General features: G+C 33.2%; 2 protein-coding genes across 5 annotated transcripts in view; one reads left to right on the top strand and one right to left on the bottom strand.

Annotated features, from left to right (window-relative positions):
• Positions 1-21,286, bottom strand: part of LOC139106264 (homeobox protein unc-4) — a 111,368-nt gene that overhangs the window by 89,168 nt on the left and 914 nt on the right. The window lies entirely within an intron of this gene.
• On the top strand, positions 164-7,886 carry LOC139106261 (5-oxoprolinase). Of its 3 annotated transcripts, none has more exons than XM_070662862.1 (22): positions 164-336; positions 816-1,003; positions 1,211-1,396; positions 1,521-1,756; positions 1,888-2,050; positions 2,124-2,209; positions 2,306-2,507; positions 2,634-2,894; positions 3,083-3,193; positions 3,328-3,529; positions 3,605-3,824; positions 3,892-4,030; positions 4,111-4,388; positions 4,495-4,755; positions 4,984-5,089; positions 5,154-5,321; positions 5,406-5,653; positions 5,854-5,965; positions 6,033-6,257; positions 6,393-6,574; positions 6,691-6,850; positions 7,282-7,886. In XM_070662862.1, exons 2-22 carry the CDS (start codon positions 839-841, stop codon positions 7,504-7,506), a joined length of 3,936 nt encoding a protein of 1,311 aa, XP_070518963.1. In that variant the 5' UTR covers positions 164-336; positions 816-838; the 3' UTR covers positions 7,507-7,886. The 3 variants fall into 3 exon arrangements, with proteins under 3 accessions (XP_070518963.1, XP_070518964.1, XP_070518965.1); XM_070662863.1 differs by having other exon boundaries at positions 164-346; XM_070662864.1 differs by lacking the exon at positions 164-336 and having other exon boundaries at positions 862-1,003; positions 1,574-1,756.

Genomic DNA, 21,286 nt, shown 5'->3' with positions numbered 1-21,286 from the left:
GCGGGAACGGAATTCTAACTTGGCGATAGTGGCGGCTCGTAGCAAATTTTCTCGAAACTAGCAAAATCTCGACTATACTATGGACCAATCAAATAAAACCTTTTTTGTTTTAGTTCCGAGGAATTCTAAAACGCGGCACCACCGTTGCCAGGCGATACTCTTATCTCGTGCTACAGTTGGGTCGTTGCGTCATTACTGCCTATATGCTAGGCGAAGCAAGGTGGAGTGGTGTCATTTGAGGTAATCTCGTAAACAAAAGTGATCGACGTTGCTGTTGTAAGAAACTACCTATATAGTATCAAGATAATCAGTGATACACCTATTCTTGCAGCTCTGGTATGTGTGTGTATGTGTGTACTTTTGTTACACTGTAAAGAAATAATCTCTCATAGCAACAGTCATTATCAGAGTATTGTAAAATTGTTTCGACAGTATTTTGAAGTAAAATACATCTGGCATGTAATATATTGTGCATAATATATACGTACAAAGAAAAAGATTTTTAAATATTTTACCTTATTCTATTTCAAGTTGTTTTCTTAAATGGTGTAAATGTTTTTTTTTGTTTCATAACTTTTTTTAATTAATAATATATTAATACCAAAAGGTCCTATTACATGTAAGGAAGTTGTGGAAAATTTTTTATCAGATAATTAAATCTATTTTTATGCGAGCGATGATAATTAATTTCTTATCAGAAGAGCCATGTGTGATTTATTATTGTTTGCACTGCTTATGAGAGCAAATTAAATTACAGTCAAGCACTTAAAATTTAATAACATTTAGAAATTTATAATAATTTATTAATTTTCTAGCGCATAGGAGAGCAAAATCAACAATGGCAGAAAATAAATTCCAATTCTCTATAGATCGTGGAGGCACCTTCACTGATATATATGCTAGATGTCCCGGAGGAAAGATCAGAGTTATGAAATTACTCTCGGTAGATCCGAATAATTATAACGATGCGCCGACAGAAGGTATTCGTAGAATATTAGCAGAGGTAATTATAAATGGTGGCAGACAAGTAATTTAAATTTATGAAAAATAATTTTATAATTTTTATGTAGCTTTTTTTCAAAAATATTATACTTTTTTTATCTACAATAAATTGCAACAAATAATTTACTAATATTTTTTACAAGCAAAACGTATAATTTGAATTTTTTTTAAAATATTTAATGTATTTTAAACATTTGTAATTTTTTAGGAAACTGGTGTTGAAATTAAAGATACAATTGATACCTCGAATATAGAATGGATCAGAATGGGAACAACAGTTGCCACAAATGCGCTATTGGAAAGAAAAGGTGCAAAAATAGCACTATTAATAAATGAAGGTTTCGAAGATCTTCTATACATCGGTAATCAGTCTCGACCAAATATTTTCGATCTGGTTTGTACAATTTAATTAAATAAGTAATTTTACTTAAAAAATTATATATATAATAAAGAAATTTATAAGCACTTTAATTTTATTATGTAAATGTTTTTTTGAATTTTTTTTTAAATATTTGTAGGAGATAATAATGCCAGAAGTTTTGTATAAATATGTAATTGGAGTAAAATGCAGGGTAATTCCTGCTTTAACGAGAAGTTGTATGGAGAATCAGTCATGGCGAAAAGTGAAAGGTTCTACCGGTGAAGATCTGTTCGTCATTCAAGAACTCGATGAGGAACAATTAAAGAAAGATTTGAAAACTCTTCGTAATCTGGAAATAGATAGTCTCGCTGTCGTTTTGGCGCACAGCTATACGTTAGTAAATACATCTTAAATAAAAATGTTTTAAATATTTTTATTATTTTTCGATATATTTTACTTAAAATTTGTTTCAATCTTAATCACATATTTAATTAAATGCTGCTATTATTATTTTTACAATATAGTTATGCAGATCATGAAGTCAGAATTGGTGAATTAGCGCAAGAGGAAGGTTTCTCGCAAATATCTCTTTCACATGAAGTAATGCCAATGACAAGAATAGTTCCTAGAGGCTTTACAACTTGTGCAGATGCTTATTTAACACCACACATTAAAAATTATCTCCAGGTAAAATTATATATAAAATACAAGTTGTTCATTTATAATTACAAATATTTTATTTATATTTTTAATTTTTCAGACTTTTTCTTCGGGATTTAAAGACAATTTGAAAAATATAAATGTATTATTTATGCAAAGCGATGGCGGGTTAACACCTATGAATTCGTAATTATTAAAGTTTATTTTTGAAATTTATTAAAAAATTTTTTTTTTATTATTATATAAAATTAAACGATATTATGTTTTATTGGCGCATTAAAGTTTTAATGGGTCACGTGCTATACTTTCTGGACCAGCTGGCGGTGTCGTTGGATACGCGATGACGACTTATGAAAAGGAGACGGAGCTACCAGTGATTGGATTTGATATGGGCGGCACATCTACTGATGTAAGTCGATACGGAGGAAGTTACGAACACGTTTATGAGAGCACTACGGCAGGCATTGCTATACAAGCTCCTCAGGTATCTTAATTTTTTTAAATAAGTTATCTAATACTTAAAATATTGGAAAGATAATCTTGGTCTTTTTTTTAATATTGTTTTTTTTATGAAGAATATATTTTACTAAAATAAAAAATTGGTTCTAAGTTGGATGTTAATACAGTTGCTGCTGGAGGTGGGTCTATGCTTTTCTTCAGGTCAGGTCTTTTTAAAGTCGGACCTGAGAGCGCCGGAGCTCATCCAGGACCTGCGTGTTATAAAAAAGGCGGTCCACTAACTGTAACAGATGCTAATCTTGCACTGGGTCGCTTATTGCCTGAGTACTTTCCTCAAATTTTTGGACCTGAAGAAAACGAGCCACTCGATGTATCTCGTACGTTGAGTATGTTTACAACACTAACTTACGAGGTAAGTCATAATTTCCTAGTCTTTTTTATCCATATTATACAAAAATATCTACATTTTATATTTCCTATTTTGTGAAAGACTAAACTTTTCTAAACTCGAGAAAGAATATTTTGTATTAAGGACTTCGATTAAAAATATTATATTATATTAAGGACTTTAAACTTACAAAATATTCAAATATATTACAGATTAATGAATTTTTACAAAAAGATGAAGCCATGACAATCGATGAAGTGGCAATGGGATTTATCAGAGTTGCGAATGAGACTATGTGTCGACCGATTCGTGCTTTGACTCAGGTACAGTTAAGTCGAATTTATTTTTTAGTCAATATTAGCTTTTAGTTTTTGTTGTAATGCAAATGCATTATTATTAACACGTTAATACATAATAATTGTTTTTAAAATATCATCAGATTTTTATCTTGAATTAGGCAAAAGGCTATGATACCTCTCGTCATGTATTGGCATGTTTCGGTGGTGCCGGAGGACAGCATGCCTGTGCAATTGCTCGACTGTTGGGCATAAATACGGTGTTTGTTCATAAATATGCTGGCATTTTATCAGCTTATGGAATGGCATTAGCAGATGTTGTCGAAGAGGCTCAAGAACCAAGTGCTGATACTTACAGTCACGGTAATTAATGATAACAGAACTTTCTTTAATTTTTTGCATATTCTTTTTTTAAATATATTTTCCTAATTTCTATAGAAAACTTCGCTCATCTGGACGATCGTTTGGACGCAATGGAAGCCAAAGTCAGAAGTAAACTTCGCGCACAAGGATTTACTGATTCTCAAATACAAACAGAACCTTTTCTACATTTACGTTATGAAGGCACTGATTGTGCTTTAATGTGTACTGCTGCAAATAAAAAAATAATAGGCAGCACCACTAGACATGGAGATTTTCTTATTACTTTTCTAGAAAGGTAATCTTTTAATTGAAAAAAAAATCTTTAATTACTTATTAACTAATTTTATCTTAATTATAATTAGATATCAGACAGAATTTGGCTTCACGATACCAGATCGTAAGATTTTAGTCGACGACATAAGAGTTCGAGGAGCTGGGAAAACTGAAGTTCCTGACGATCCGATATTACCTCCTTCACAAGGTTTACCAAAAATTGAAAAGGTTATATGAAGAATTTGATTTTATTGAAATATTAAAACTTATTATTAATTATAAATTTTATATTATATTAATTTTTTTAGACCACTATGGTGTACTTCGAAGGTGGTTATCAGGAAACAGCAGTTTATCAATTAAATTCGTTATCTCCTGGAGATATTTTACGAGGACCCGTTATTATTATGGATAGTTTGAGCACACTTTTAGTAGAGCCGGATTGTGTTGCGGAAATTACTTGTCGCGGTGATGTAAAAATAACAATAGGTGAAGGTCGACGAACGAACGTTACTACTGATCTCGATAGTATTCAACTGAGTATTTTTTCGCATCGTTTTATGAGCATTGCTGAACAAATGGGTCGGTACGTACATTACTAACACAAGTAACTTTAATAATTTCGATACATTATTTTTTTGTACTTTTGAAGACTGTGAGTAATAACTACTATTTTTTTTTATTTTTGTTAGAGTACTTCAAAGAACATCGATTTCTACTAACATTAAAGAACGATTAGACTTTTCGTGTGCGATATTTGGCCCTGACGGTGGTTTAGTCTCAAACGCACCTCATATCCCAGTGCATTTGGGCGCTATGCAAGAAACTGTGCAATATCAGATGAAAGCGTTCAATGGTGAATTCACGCCGGGAGATGTTATTCTGGCTAATCATCCATTAGCAGGCGGTTCGCATCTTCCAGACTTGACAGTTATCACACCAGTATTTTACAAGTAAGATATGTGCAATTTTTCTTGCGTTTTGTAATTAAAAATGCAATTTTAGTAAATAGAAACATTATACGAATATAAATAGAAACATTATACGAATGCCATTTTTATTACACACAATGCTTTAACAGAAGAGGAAATATTGTTAACATTTTAATCTAAGTATTCTTATTTTCTCCTTTTTCTAAATTAAAAGTTTAGTAATTATTTTGACATGAATTTTATATGCAGAGATGTGCCTGCACCAGTATTTTTCGTGGCTAGCCGTGGACATCACGCTGATATAGGTGGTATCACACCCGGTTCTATGCCACCACATTCAACAAGCTTGAGTCAGGTACAACATATTCATGAAAGAATAAAAAAAAATTGTGCATATAAAAAATGTATTTTTTTTATAGGAAGGTGCAGTTTTTAAAAGTTTTTTGCTAGTACATGAAGGAATATTCCGAGAAAAAGAACTAACTGAAGCTTTGATGGCACCGGGTAAAATACCAGAAAGTTCGGGAACCAGAAATCTCTCAAATAATATCAGCGACCTTAAAGCTCAAATTGCAGCAAATAAAAAAGTAAATTTGATTAATAGTCTGTTTAAGTTTAATAGAACTTACATTAGTTAGATGTGCTATAAAACATGATTTTTTTTCTGTAAGGGTTTTCAACTGGTAAATGAATTAATTGACGTATACAGCCTTGAAGTAGTTCAAGCATACATGGATTACATACAACGTAATGCCGAAATTGCGGTTCGAGAAATGTTAAAATCTATAGGTACGGGAATAAAAATGCGCAGAGGAAGAGAAACCGACATCGATGCTATTGATTATCTTGATAACGGCAGCCCTATCAAGTTACACGTGGATCTCGACATCAATAAGGGTGAAGCAATTTTCGATTTTAGGTATGCTTTTAATTGGTATCGGTATTTATGATTTTTGTAGTTTAATTTTATTAACAATTTATCTTTGCTATTTTATTATTTTAAATCTTATAAATTTCTCAACATAGTAAATTTTATTTATGTCATTGCTTTTTGAAAAATTTTTTGATACAATTTTATATAAAATTTAGAAGATGTTTTAAAACATTTTAATTATATAGTGGAACAGGTTGTGAAGTGTGGGGTAATTGCAACGCGCCCCGTGCTATAACTTTGTCTGCGATAATTTATTGTTTGAGGTGTATGGTGAATCGTGATATTCCATTGAATCAGGTAAAGTGTTTTTACATTTTTTGGGGAAATTTTTAACAATTTTTTATTTGAATTTGTTCCTGTGTAGGGTTGTTTAAAGCCCGTGAAAATAATTATACCTAAGGGGTCGTTACTCGATCCCTCAGACGATGCTGCCGTGGTGGGAGGCAACGTCTTAACATCTCAGCGCATTGTCGACGTAATCTTGGCAGCTTTCGAAATTTGTGCTTCATCACAAGGTTGTATGAACAACGTAACTCTTGGTACTGAAGAATGGGGTTACTACGAAACAGTTGCTGGGGGTAGTGGAGCAGTAAGAAGAAGATTATAACTATAATCATACTTTAATTATCTAAAAAACTAATTTAAATATAAAATTTTAATTTTAATTAATTAGAAAATATAGAGATAATAATAATAATTCTTTTTTTATATTTGTGTTTCTTAGGGACCAACATGGCATGGCAGAAGTGCCGTTCATACACACATGACCAACACGAGAATCACAGATCCAGAAATACTCGAGCTTCGCTATCCAATTATACTTAACCGTTTCTCGATTCGATCTGGAAGTGGTGGTAAAGGAACGTATATTGGTGGAGACGGTGCTATTCGTGAGATGATCTTTAGGTGACTAATTGCCGTTAAATCTCAAAAATCTTTTACGTTTATGATTATTTGTATAATTTTTTTGTTATTTAAAAGTACATTTTATTGTATTTATTTATTTTTGTAAATATTTTTAGAGCTCCGATGACTTTATCTGTATTAACCGAACGAAGAGTATATCATCCATCTGGATTTAATGGTGGAGAGGATGGAGCATGTGGCTTAAATATTTTGGTGCGAGCTGATGGTAGACGGATCAATTTAGGTCCGAAAGCTGCCGTTCCAGTTTATGCGGGGGTAAATAATTTTAAATGATAGCTTTTATTAAAAGAGTTGACGTGTCTTATAAATTTTATTAAAAAAAAAAAAAAAAAAAAAAATCAATATTCTTCAAAGTGTTACAACGATTGATTATTCTATCAGAAATAAAATATTAATAAATTTTAAACATTTTTCTAATGAAAATCCGTACTACTAACGTAATGTTATGTCATTATTTTTGGTTCTGTTGCCTATTCTTATTGCATTTAATAATTATATATTTGTAACTCAATACAACAGTTAAAAAATATATGTGTATAACTCTATGAAGAATAAATTACTTTTTAGTTTTTAATATTATCAATATTCAAGTAAATCAATTTTTTATCTTAATAAAATACAATTATATTGTTATTATGTAAGTTTAGTTAACATTTTTTCATCAAGTTTTTACGGTTTTTTTACAGGATAAGTTTATCATGGAAACTCCAGGTGGTGGTGGTTACGGTTCCATTTGTGAAGAAAAACAGACCGAGGAATTTTCAATCTGTTCAAAAACTTTATACAATTCTCAACATTTAGTAACGAAATCTGCATTAAAATTCAAGGATCCAAGATTTAACAGTAGTCTGAACAATTTTGCAGAACGTGGAAGTGTATTTGAGTATCGTATGGCACAGGAATCCGTTTAGTAAAACTTATAATTATTGTTATAAGATGAGATATAACAAATTGTATTTTAAAGACAATAGATAGATATGAATTGTACATACAAATATAATAGTAAATGTACACCGAAGGGTAAATATGGCGTTTTCTGTGGCGACAGCGGTTAGCGTACGTACGTAATCCTAGGCAGGGAATGAGAGAACGGGAAGAAATCAGTCATCGGCAATCCGGCCGGCGCGGTATAATACATGCGGTACATGTGAAACTCAACGCACACGACGCTAAAGTCACGTTCGCTAGCTGCCGTCGCCATATCTGTCTTTTAGCGTACATTATAAAATGCACATTAGTATTGGAATATTTTTTGAATAAATTGTATCTTATTCGTGTGTTTAAACACCAATATGTTAAAGTTATACTTTTTTTTTATTAATACAAAATTAACACAGCTGAATATTCGTAAGTTTTAATTTTGTGTATTTAATAATTATATTTCTAGTCTTTTAATATTTGTTATATAATTCTCGTTAAACTTTATTTAGCTTTTTTATTCTATTCGTACCGTTACTTCTAAGTCGGTTAATTTGCATTCTCGAGAAATCGTCAATTCCCAGAGGAATCAAATTGCTCTTTGCCTGGTTAATTTCCTCGATTTACTAGTTCGTTCGATTTGCTGCAGGTACGAGATGGCTGCCATTTCATTTCCGGCAGGAATAATTATTGACCGAAATGTCACTGGTGGTGACCTACATAGTAGTAGGAATTATGATTGCATTTCCATAAAACGCAGTTTAAAATATTTTAACAAATTGTTCGTTATTATACTTTATGTGAAAAAAGAGATTTTCCTTTTTATACCAATGTGTGAAATATTTAATATTACAATTACGAGTATAATAATAATAAAGAAAAACTGATAAACAAGAAAATATAATTTACAATTTAAATAATTTTTTATTTTGTAACATTTTAACTGGTAAATAGTACTTTTTATAACGGAACTTCTCGGTGAGAGTGTTCTTTTCATAGCAATATATACCAGAGTGGTTTTGCGGCGCGATTACTCCTGCCACCGAATAAAAGCCAGCCGAAACGCAAAAGATAGTGTCGCTCGTAAAAAAGGGCGAAACCTGTACTCGAGATGGGAGTTGCTATCGATGGACGTTTTGCTACGGGATGAAAATCGAAGTGGATACTTGGGGGAAAGACAAAGTGCACGGTATACAAAAATTTCCGAACAAGTTTTTACGGTGCATGACGTTCTTAGGAAGAATCGTGCTATCGTAATCGGTACTATTCTCAAGAGGCGGGCTCATCTCATCGAGATTTCGCAATTTGAAACTCTTACAGCAGGGAGCGTTTTTTTTTTTCTTTTATAGATACAGGAGTTTCTTTTCGACTGCAATTCTTGCCGGTGGAATCGAGATATTTCTTCCCTACTCAGTGAGGTCGTAAGAAGTTATAATACTGAATGCGGTGCTATTGAAACGCGATTTCCACTTCGCAGTTTTATCACTTTAACGAAGATCACGATGTGTAAAGTTTAATATTCTGATATCCCGATAATTCCTTAACCGTGGATGTAATTAAATTACAATTTCGAATAAAATAATTCTCAAAACTTTAGAAGTTGTATTTATGTGTACACTTATGTGCAGTTCAATTATACATATATGGCGTGGATAATTTACGATATGTTTAATTACGCTGCAACATAGTTGGACCTAAATTATCGGAAAGTTTCGTCACGTAGAGCGTTATGTGGAGACGTCGCAACTATGCAACTCATCAGAGCGCATTGAGCGTAACACAGGGATACAGACCAGAAGTGTTTTCTCTGTTTAAAACAGTCCTGACGGTTGAACATCACGTTTTGGACATTCAGAAAATTACTTGCGCGTACGCGGTTTGATATATATAAATTTCACGATACTTCGTGAAAAAGTATCTAAAAAGCTTATGAAAAGATATTATATTCCACAAAACGATGCACAAAAAAATTCTTTTTTGGGTATTATGATCGTTCAACGGCCCTTGTGTACTTATTGTTGCAGAGACGTTGTCGTGTCTAATTATTAAATACAAATAAATAATTAATTTTTTATCCCCTTTTAATTTTTGCGATTTTAAAGAATATGTTCAAGTTTAATTAGTGCACGGTTTTAAAAATATTTTTGCTTCTACTTGTATTTCTATTCGACCTATATTAATAAAAATTATGTAGCTGACGTCAACACAAAAATTGGCATAGGAAGACTGCCAGAAACTAGAACGGTGTTGTGGATGTTACTTTAATATGCGTCAGGATAAATGTAACAGCGATACGAAAATCGACCAGGATGCTGCACAGCTCGCAAAAGCGTTGTTACACAGACGACTTTCATGCTGTCTGCTTTTTTTTCTTCGTTTTGTATTTTCTTTTTTCCTTCATTTTCCGGTTATTCGACAAAGTGTCTCCGGTATAGTTTTATTTTTGCGAGGTTTTGCAGTTTTTCGATCCGCTTCACTTTCAACTAATCATATCGCAAGTCCGCTTTTGCAAAATAGAAAGAATTATAGGGGATGCGCGGAAAACGTAGTGACATACCAGTCACTGGAATAGATATATTCGAAAAACATGCTAATATTTTTGACATTTCTTTATAATCCCGGATAATCTTTGCTATCGCGACGCAAACTCGCTAAATATAGATATTCGGAAAAATTCTTTCGCCTTTTTTTCGTATAAACAATTGTTTTGTCTTAAAAAAATTTTCTTATTTGATTAATATTTTTTCTATTTTTTAATAAAAGCATTTTTTTTTTAACTACAATTTTTGTATTCTATGTATGTGTATATGTATACGTTTAGATTTACTGTAATCAACAAAAATTAATTAACTGATGTAACGATCTGCTGATCTGGATTTTTGCTGTTACACACAAGTTCTTTCAAATTTATAATATACTTATATAGTATATATAATTATATGCCAGTCGGATAAGAATAACGTCGACGCAGCACATCACATTATGCTTCAAAGAACTAAAGACACCTCTTTCATTAAATGCTAAATTCGCTTAACGAGGTTTCTTAATTTAAGACTTGTTAAATGGCAATAGCGTTTCACGAGGAACTTGCGATACAGCACATGATAAAGTCGCTCTACTTTCGGCATTCACGTTCTTTTATGTTTGATCTTGAAAGTTTTTGCAACGTGAGAATTAACGAGAGAAACTCCTGTATTTCGTTTTCTTTTTTTTTTTTTTTACATTTTGAACCTCGGGAATATTTTCCGACTATGCAATTGACTTTTCTGTTATTCCGCTTAAGTGCTTCTCGAATGAAAGCATGTAACAATTCTGCATGCTTTGCAGCATCATACGCGCATCGCAGCTGAGTTTCCTAAAGATATATCTATACCTGAAGAGAAATAGGTCACGTATGAGCAGGATATGGAGTATCGATATCTCAATTGTACATGAAAGAGATCCGAACCGAGCAAGCCGAGATAAACGAATATGGTTGTCACAATTACGAAAGACAGAGCTAACCGGTTAGTGAAGTAAATTATTTTAATTTCGTCGTTTACGAACTTGATCTCGACTAGGTATCACTTCAAATCCAAGATAATAGTTTGGAGTAGGAGTTGTCGTTTCAAACTGCAAATGCTAGTCGTCAGAAGTCCAACTTCAGAATTCACGAGCCAAACAGATGCGAAATTTTAACCGGTTGACTGATTCTCAAACATTGAGCGTTAACTATTCTGTAAGTTCGCTTACGCTGTGGTTTATTCTACCTCGTGACTTTCAGAAAAATGGGTCGTTATCAGTGAATATGGCGATGCAATATTGCAATCTAGTAATTTATTGTATACGTATACGTATATATTATACAATTTAAAAATAATTATTGTAATATTTACAAACAAAATATTATTTTCTTTTTTTTTTTTTTGTTTTGGAGAGAGTTGTAACGTTAAAATTTTAATTTGATCTGTGTCGAAAACATCTCCGAAAATGCAATATGCAATTTATACCCCGACAAATTTATAGCGCATCACATTTCGCTTCTCCATCTGCATATGCATGTTACATCGAGAAACGTATAATCCACGGATTTGTTTACGCGAAATTTACTACGAATGGAAAGGAAAACCTGCCTTTGCTTTGCATGATATAATAAATCGGCGAGTATATCGTTATATGTACTTGCCACGGCTATTCATTTCCGCACCTTCGGCCGATTCGTTTCCGCAAGGTAAAAAATTATTATTTCGCGGCGAACAAATAAACGGCGCACCTTTAATTTAACGTACATCCTTCTGGCAAAAGTTACTTTTAATTATTTAAATTACACGTTTATTTATATGGCTGATAGACTTTCGTTAATAATCCTTTGAGAAGTTCTTGCTGAGATTTCAAATAAGTCTATCTGTTCGATATCTTTCTCGCAGGAAATATCTTCTCGAGGTATGTCAATCTTCTCGCGACAAACTTTTCTTATTTCTGGCCGGCAGAAGTTTTGCAATTTTCCATAAATTTCTTTTTTTTTTTTTTTGCCACGCAGCAAGATGAAAGCACTCTGATATTCGAGTCTATTTAATGATCGATCGAGTGTTGGCGAATTACTGTTCCAACGCGGCCGCGACGCCCCGTTTAGGGTTTCCCGTGAGGAAAGAGTTAATCGTAGTAACGCACGACTGGCGTCGACTTTACGAGTTAAAGCGAGTCGTAAAAAGTTCGTCGCCGTGGTTCCCGCACTCTTATCTCGAGTTAGCCAATACTTGGTAGTTCGCGTACTGAATTCTTTATGATTTCGCGAGCCTCGTGGAAAAGACTCACGAATGAGAACGCGGAAATGCGTTTACGTTTGTCGCCAAGAGAATGGTATTCACGATGCGCATTTCCTCGCGAATGGTCTTGCATAAATTTTGAAAAGTCACACGAGGATCTAATGACGTCGCAATTCTTTTACTTTGTACTTCGAATGACGATCAATTAACCGAATAGAATAAATCCGTCCTAACAGGTTCTTTTTATTTTCTTTTTCCACATTTTAATTATGATGCTTGCTGTTTTTATTTAGTTTCAAAGTTTTAGAAGTTAATGTTACATTACTTTAGACAGTGATTGTCATATTCATTATTCATTATCGTAATCGGATATTTTTTTAATAATTTTGCCTCAAGATTGAAGCTCAAACTAAACGAGGGTAAACAACAACAAGTAGACGGTTTGGTTGATTAATAGTAAACTGATAGCAGTTTTCGAGATAATCTTCAACGTAATTAATTTAAATTCCTGAAATAAAATGCTATTCTTATCGCATTATTTTGTCTATTGTTTTTCCCCTTTTTCGTGCAAGATTATGCGAATACGAGCAATGGTTAGAAGCACCGTAGAGGAAGAGAGAAAGGCAGAGAGAGAGAGAGAGAGATTCGCTTATTCAGCCAGAAACAACGCGAAACGATGTTAATTCTCTGGTCCCTTGGACACTTAACACGCGCCACGCTTTCAACGACCGGAACTTCACTAAGGCGTCTCTGAGAGCATGGCGTTCATTCGATAACTCGATAGTTCTAACGACGACGCTTCGGATAATCGCGCTGACAACGTTCGCTTCAATTGCGTCCGCTTCATTTGATTTACCTCTTTGTCCGACTCGCATCAAGCGCGAGACGTGTCAAATTAAGGCGTCTATCGATCCCCTCAAATATTTCGGCTAAGTAACTCCGGTCTCTTGAAAGTACAGAGATATCAAAACGAAGAGGGGAGATTCAGTGGATGTTTTAAGACAATCGCAAGATTGTCGCAATCATTTATCTTCCACTCGGGAAACGAGTGAGGATCGTAATTGAAGAAGGAAACCAACAGTATCAATGCGACGCTACAGGTTTACGTATAAATAAGAATAATAAAATAATTGATCTTAATTGGGCAACTATACACGACGAATTTTTCACCGCCCCTTTGGTCAAGTAACGTTATCGAGTTCCTGCCATTACGAAGAAAACTTCGACTTTGTTTCAGCATAAGATAATAGTAGTTCATTTTAAGCTTTTTCATAAAGTTTGGACCTGTCATCAAAGTTTCACTAAGAAACTACACTTCTAGACACTGATGGGAAACCCTACGGGAGTATATTAGAAAATTATGTTGATTATATGATAAAATACACGTTGTTTCTAAAATATATATATTTTTTTTTTTTTTGATCGAGGCCGTCAAAGTATGCGATTAAAAATCAATTTTCTCGAAAAATAATGAGCTTACATTTGAATAAGACAAATGTATTTTATCTCGGGTAAAATATTTATGAAATATATTTTTTACAGGTTGAAATTATGAAACACATCTGATTAGTTTCCATCTGACGGGAAAAGGAATACTGTATATTTTTTTTCCCACCAACGGAAACTACTGCTTAGGGAATTGCGCGACTGAGGGAGCATTTTAATTTTATCCACGTTGAAGAGAAGAGAACTGAATATTATCCAGCCACGTCTTTCTAAGTAAATAAAAGCCTCAGTTATTTATTTAAAATTGTTTTATATTGCACTCGTTTAATCCCATTGGAAACGTAACGGAATGAGCAATTATTTCGAGGTACTTCATTAATGAATAAAGTTACATAGGTGAGAACTGTATTAAAATATAATACAAACTATATGAATTTACTATAATGTATTTCATTATTTTTTTTAAAGCATTTTTAAATTTTATTTTTAAAGCTTAATTTAATTTTTTTAATATGCATATACATATATGTATAGTATATGATAGCTCGCATCTTTTTATATTCTAATTACTTTTTCGCGCAGTGATTTCACGAGTCCATGCCGACAGAGATGAATAGCACGTACGAATATGCGAAGGCCATTTTATTGCAAAGCGCATCCAAGTTACATCTCCAGAATCAACTTGCTCGGAGAGCCAGTGCTTGAATTACTTTTAGTACCCACATGATAAAATACACGTTTCCTCGATGCTTCTAGTCGCGTTTGCGACGACAAAGTTTTACAAACAGCGGAGTATTTAATTTGAATAAATAGAACTAAGAGAATAAAAGCTCTCGCGAGCACGGTAAGAACGTGCAAATGAATCGATGAGCTACATAGAGAAATTCGTCGTCTTTGCATAATAAATGTTTTAATCGTGTGTAAAAATTACTATTACTTTGTGCGTGTCGCAACAGGGTGGGATCTAATTATCAACATTAACATTTCGCTGATGGTGTAAATATTGCAAAGCAATGTCATTGCCGTTTAATACCGCAATCATTACCTGCAGGTATTGTTCGGTTTCATTTCTCGTCAATACGGAAATTAAATTCACATTTCAATCGAATCATATGGCGCGTTGCAAAATCACTAATTTACGTATGAGCCGCTTTGTGTATCGAAATTATTATGTTTAATAAGCCATTACGGTAAGTGATTTATACGAAAGCGTTGCGTATTCATGAAATCACGTATCGAAGTTTATAAATTTTATAGAATAGTTTGCAGTCAATTAAAACACATTAAAAATTTCTTTTCTTTTTAATCCGTTATTAAAGTTAATATTTTTTTAAAAATATCGTGATAATTATAATTAAAGAATTACGTTGAAATATTATATTTGCAACGAGGTCTTTGTCTTATTCCTTTCAATCGTAAATATGTTCTAGGGCATTAAGTTTCAAACATTTCAAACACTTTAGACACTAACAGATTAGTTTCACAGGCTCAAGTAGCCAAACGACTTTTGCTAACAATACAACACGTCGATGTCTGGAAACGTCACAGTTAACTTGATGAACTTTGATATCCGTAACAAGACCAAAGATGAAGTTTTGGCACATGCTATAACGTGATCTGAAACTTTAAGGTAAATATCGATCGATTGAATGTATAAGACGCGACGTTTCTAATAATTTCTGATAAACACAAACGTTTTAACAATTATGATTTAAATGCACGTATAGTTACATTTTTTACGGAAGTTTCGAGTAAACTTTTTATGTGATACATTATTTATCTTAAATTATTATTATTATTTTTTTTTTTTTACAGATTTATCGACTGATGAATAATATAGGTAGTCAGAGTTAGATGAATAGCTATATCTGAATGGCTCTTGATGCGTAAGTTTCTTTGTTCTAGACAGAATAAAAGGACATTCTCTGTCGATAGCTATTATAATATTAGCAATGATGACATTACATTATAACTGCGTAATAGAAAGAGTAATTTGAGAACTTTCATAGCTCACTTAAGGTAAATAGATTGCGTGAATGAAGAATCAAGTGTTTTACCAGTGAGACAGCAAAGTTTTCATGAAATTTTTTTATTGTTTTTTTTTTTTTTCCTGATTTTGATTTAATAAGTTCTGAAATTTGTTTGGAGGGAAGACTTAAATTCAATTAGACGGAAACAAACTACTTTAGCAACTCTCTTGCGTTTCTAAACTGTTCGAATTCTACTCTAAATTTAGCGTGTGTTCAATAAATTGCCAAGTCAAACGTATCGTAAGGTATTGTAACATAGACGATGCTATTGTTCGCGCGACGTGCTGTCCAAGTCCTATCTGTGTTGAAAGGTAATGGGTTGTCAAACTTTGTCGAAAGGTAAGGACTATATGTTGTCAACGCGTGAACTTCTTCCTTCTTGCGCAATATAAAAGTTTATTACACATAAATTCAATATCACTGCGAAACTTTCATCTTATCTACACTGATTTTGTTATTTAATTATAAAAAGAAATTCAGAAAATAGAATAGATACGGTCTAACGATATATGCGCCTTTGTACTTAATAAGACTTTATCATAGCGTTAAAAAAAAAGAAAGTTCTTTGTAATATGCGGAGAAAGTATTTTCTCATTGCGGCAGGAAGTTTGATAAACGAACAACTTGGTTATCAAGTCGAAAGGGTTAATTGTTCGATATACGAGATGGTTTACAGAGCGGAAAGGTATTTGAAACGGTAGAATTTCGATCCCTGCAAACTCAGTAAGCTTTAATAAGTCGATCATGAAGTCAGTAATTGGATAGTCGATGAAACCCTACGATAAGTAAAGCTTTCAGGCTATTAGAAATCATATACACGCATTGAACGAAATTCTTTTATATACCGATTCACGAGCAAATTGAACATATGTAAATAATCTTTCAATAAACTCTACGGTGTTCAGATAATTACAATTATTAATTAATTCAGTTAATTACAATTATTAGCGAATAAAACGCTTTAGATTTGAATATACAGAGACTGAACACACAAATGCATTATACAGATGACCGTAATTCTAAATACACAATTTTCGTAGTAATCTTAAAAATAAAAAAAAAGGTTGAAAGGTAGATTTGTTACTTAAAGTAAGAAACACGTTACGGTTTTTGAAGCTTTTGCTGCGCTAATAAACTTTTTTTTTTTTAATGATAATTTAATGTCAAGACAGATAATGCATTTTCGTTCTACTGGACTTTTATAGTTATTTGAAATTATTCTCTATATCAAAAATAACAATAAACGTCGATGGGAAATTATGTCACGTAGCTATGCATTTCATGCAATTATTGCATAATCTTCTGAAATCGCATCAACAGACAATTTATAATTATGATGCAATCAGTGTTCCATGAAATTCGCTTACTCTCTAATATCTGCTGATATCAAACCGGATGCTTCCATACATCGGAAATTCTTATAGTAATTCGAGGAAATATGATGTACTTTTTAAGAATCTCTTTTCAGATTACGTTTTTAAAAATATTGCTTTAATATAAGTGGGTATAATTAAAAAAAAAAAAAGAAAAAAAACAACATTTAATTTTTTAAACAACGTTTTGCGCCATTACTTTACGGCGAATAAATATGGCACATGCAAATATCATATCCCGGTGGGTCATCTTTTCTAGAGTTATTACATGTGGCGGAAGAAGGGTAAAATTCACTTGCGACCTGTTTGTTTCGTCAAGTAAATTCTCGCTACTAAAGATGCTTTATATTAAATATTTTTCTCGGAGTTCATCACGTAAAAGAGTGCCAGACGTGTTTTATTAAAGTTCAGGAGGTCTGAAACTTGGGATGAGATTTTACAGAAACTGTGTATTTGCAAATTCTCGCCGGCGCGAAAAGATTTTAATTAAATGCAATTTTCATAGAAATATTTAAAGTTTTCGCAGTGGGTTTATCACGAGACCATATGCCGCGCCAAAATATTTTGTCAGATGAGTTTTTACGAGGCTGATAACAAACAATGGCGCGCGTTATGAGATTTTGTATGTATTGTTAAGCCAGATATGCTTTTTGCACGTATTGCCCTTTTTGCATATATTAAAACACGATCTGATTTGACTTTATCAGATTGAAATTGGAAATTAATGTGGTTCATGCGATAATCCCACCACTTTTTAAAGCTGGTTGGATTTACATTAGCTAGCTCTTGCAGGCATAAAATTGCATCTTTCTATGTATTTTACAATTTTGGATATTGAATTCTTCTTTATAAAACATAGAACATCAATTTTCAAAAATAATTTTCAAAGTGTATAACTTAATATAATTTAATTAAAGACCGTACGTATACGTATATATGTATAATATATGTATACAATAACGAGATGCGTAGTTACATAATTGTATAAAGGGTTAAATAAATGCTTAACTTAAAGCAATCAAAGAGACAGTGATGAAGTGACTTTCGTCGGCGACAAACTAAATTTCAGCAAGTTAATATAACAATGGCTCTCATGTCGGTACGAATATCGATCGCAATTCAAGTGTATGCAAACTTGAAGCATAACAGAAGAGACATTGATGCAGATTTTCGGGTAACTTGCAACCTACCTATAATCCCAACTTAGATGCACATGTAAGCTTGACGATCTCTCTCTATTCTCGAGTCACGGCAAGGCATACAAATTAAAGATTCCAATAAGATGGTTATCTCAAAATGTGCTTACATCGAACGAGGTGCATGCATTTAAAGGAAAACTCCCAAGCATCTCGAAGTTCGAAGCTCGAATCTACGTGCGGAGTAACTGGTCGTAAGTACGATAAACTTCAAAACTTGGAGTTTAGTTTATTTCAATTTTCTCGAAACTTTGCGGTTAGTCAGACTAATCGATTTAACTGAACATCGCCTCTTCATCACGCTCTTAATTGCGGAGATCAATCATCTTGCGGATAATGCATTTCTCTTTTTTTTTTTTTACGAATGTTTTTGCGGATTTAAACTTCGAGCTGATTTTTAGATCGTATTTCTTTAGCAAGGAATGAGGGTGGATTTTCAGGGGCATGATAAAAACGAGATTTGTTTTCGCGCGCCCGCTAGTTTCCACGAGATGAAATTTTAATTTTCCGCAATAAAGCTGAGAATTTATTTCTAATAAAGCCGTAACTTTATTTGCTATAAAGCCGTCATTTTCCACATTGCAATTGACCTTAGATACCGTTCTCTTAATAAAGTATAATTTATATGACTTTTTTACGATTCAATAAAACTTACGCAACATTGTAACGAAAAGTATTGTAAAATTATATTACCGGTTTATTTCAACCTTTTGTAATACTATATTAGATGCGTGTTTGAACATTTAAAAAGCTGTTATGAACCTGGAGGTCTTTTGTATTATATATATTTATATCGCAAATATCATATTTTATAATATTAATGAAGCACGTATTTCATAATGATACGGACAGTGACATAAAATCGCTCATATATTACGATTATATGTTGTAAATTTACTTCTGTTCTTTAAATTAAAAATGTCACCTGACAGTCGGTCAGTACTCGTCATACTCGTTTTTCTATATAAAAATGTGCTAAATGTAAATATTTAAATAATAAGAAAAGACAGAGTGAAATTACGCGAAAATTATTACCATTTAATTTTTATTCCCCCAAATATTCGACGTTAACATATTTTACATGTCTAACTACAAATGTAAATAAACCGACGAGCTACATTTCTGATTTAAACACTTATTATTTTTCCATTTTTTAATTGCCGGTACAAAATGACTTCGTTATGGAATTATCTTCCGCAAAGTATATTTACATTTATATCAAGAGACACGGCAGTGTCTCGCGTTTTTTTTAACTTTTCAATTATCTTAATTATTATTGCCCGTTATGATTCAACCCGAAGAAGATATATATTTAAATTATTATAATACAATGTTAGTATAATCTGCCGTTAATTAATGCTGCACAATTATTCGCGCGATTTAATCGAATTTAAGATTAAAAGTACTGTCTGCCGATTGATTACAATTCCTAGCGGGTTTTTAAATGACGAATCTTTATTAATTCAGCCGTCAACGTCAATTTTACCATTCCACGTCACGAGTTCACGTATTTTCTGGTAAATTATTCGCCGCGGTAGTCGCAGGTGCGACAAGAAGACCTCGGCAATTTCTCCGCGAAGGATACCGGCGACGCAAGCGTGTCGCTGTAACATGTCGTAGGTCTTCTCGCGCGTCTGAGGATGTTACGTAGATCTGCATGCATATAAGACATTGCCATTAAATCACGAACATTTGCATATCATGGGCAGAGAAGGCAAGACGAATCCGAGGGAAGAGAAACGATCCCCGTCGGTATCGGCACGCTGTCGAAACCGTGTTACACGCGTGATGTACTGCACACTGTTTCCAAGCTCGACGTCTATTAAGCGGCTCTACTCTCTCTTTCTCTCGCAAACCGAGCTTTATACCGCGAAACTTCCCCCGTGTCAAACACCCCGACCTCTTCAGAGAAACTTTGAAAAACATATTTGTCGGTACAATTTAATGCTCGTGTTGAGATAAGAAGATTAAGTTGTTGCGCCGGAAACTTAGGGGAAATACGACTTTTTAATGCGACGACTAATTTAAAACCGGATTTGTTATTCGCGTAAGCAAAAGCGGGGGCACACGTAGCAATGGAATGAATGTGTTGCAACACGCTCTAATAATATCTGCTTAATAGGCTTACGCTTTCATAATTTCGATTGCGTTTTATTTCGACGTGCCGAATACAAAGATTTGTCCAGTTCGTTGCAAGTCATCGCGTATACGAGAAAATGCTTGGAAAAAACAAAAAAAAAAAAAAAATACTAATTCTTTCTTTTAAATTCTTATTTCTGTTTAAAATATGTATTACAGATTTTAACTTTAATTTTTTTTATAACCTTTGCTTTCTAGGACTAACTAGGATCAGCTGTGAAACTTTTTATTTTAAATTGTAATAAACAAACTTGGCAGTAATGTTTGAAATATTTCAATATTTGGAATGTTTGATATATCTGCAAGTATTTTTACGATAAACTTTAATTGTTTTCAGTCGCGGCGTAAATGTTTTTAATTTTTTTTTTTTTTTTATTTGCGTTTCCGCTTTACTCGTTCGTTGAAATTTTCCATTACTTTACAGAGTGGGTTGGTTTAAGCCGTGATCTCTCGTTGAAAATTCTCGGTACACTTCTGAAAATGGTCGTGGCACGTTTATGAGATCGAGTAACCGTTTCAGTGCTACGTAAATGCAGTCCGGATTGCCTACCCTCGAGGTAACTGCTAAAGGTGGAAGATACGTAAACACGAGCGTAACAGGTGCATACAAACGTGTAAAGGACAAAGACGGAGGTAAAACTGTCTCTTATCTGGCGAGCTATTTAAATGAAAATAACTTAAGCGATTGCAGCACTCTAATCCCCCCCGGAACCTCAGCTGGCCAGAAGACAGGCCACAATGCAGGAAAATCCGTAGAGTATGGTACAGTTTTTAGAAGTGGAGATGAAAGGATTGTGCTAAGTTTAACCGTGGAAAATCTTGGAAACGATGTCGCCGGCGATTG

Source organism: Cardiocondyla obscurior, linkage group LG10, assembly GCF_019399895.1.
Source record: "Cardiocondyla obscurior isolate alpha-2009 linkage group LG10, Cobs3.1, whole genome shotgun sequence".
In the NCBI taxonomy this organism is placed as follows: Eukaryota; Metazoa; Arthropoda; class Insecta; order Hymenoptera; family Formicidae; genus Cardiocondyla; species Cardiocondyla obscurior.
Note: the sequence above shows the minus strand (reverse complement) of the source record. Positions and strands in the feature narration are given on the sequence as shown.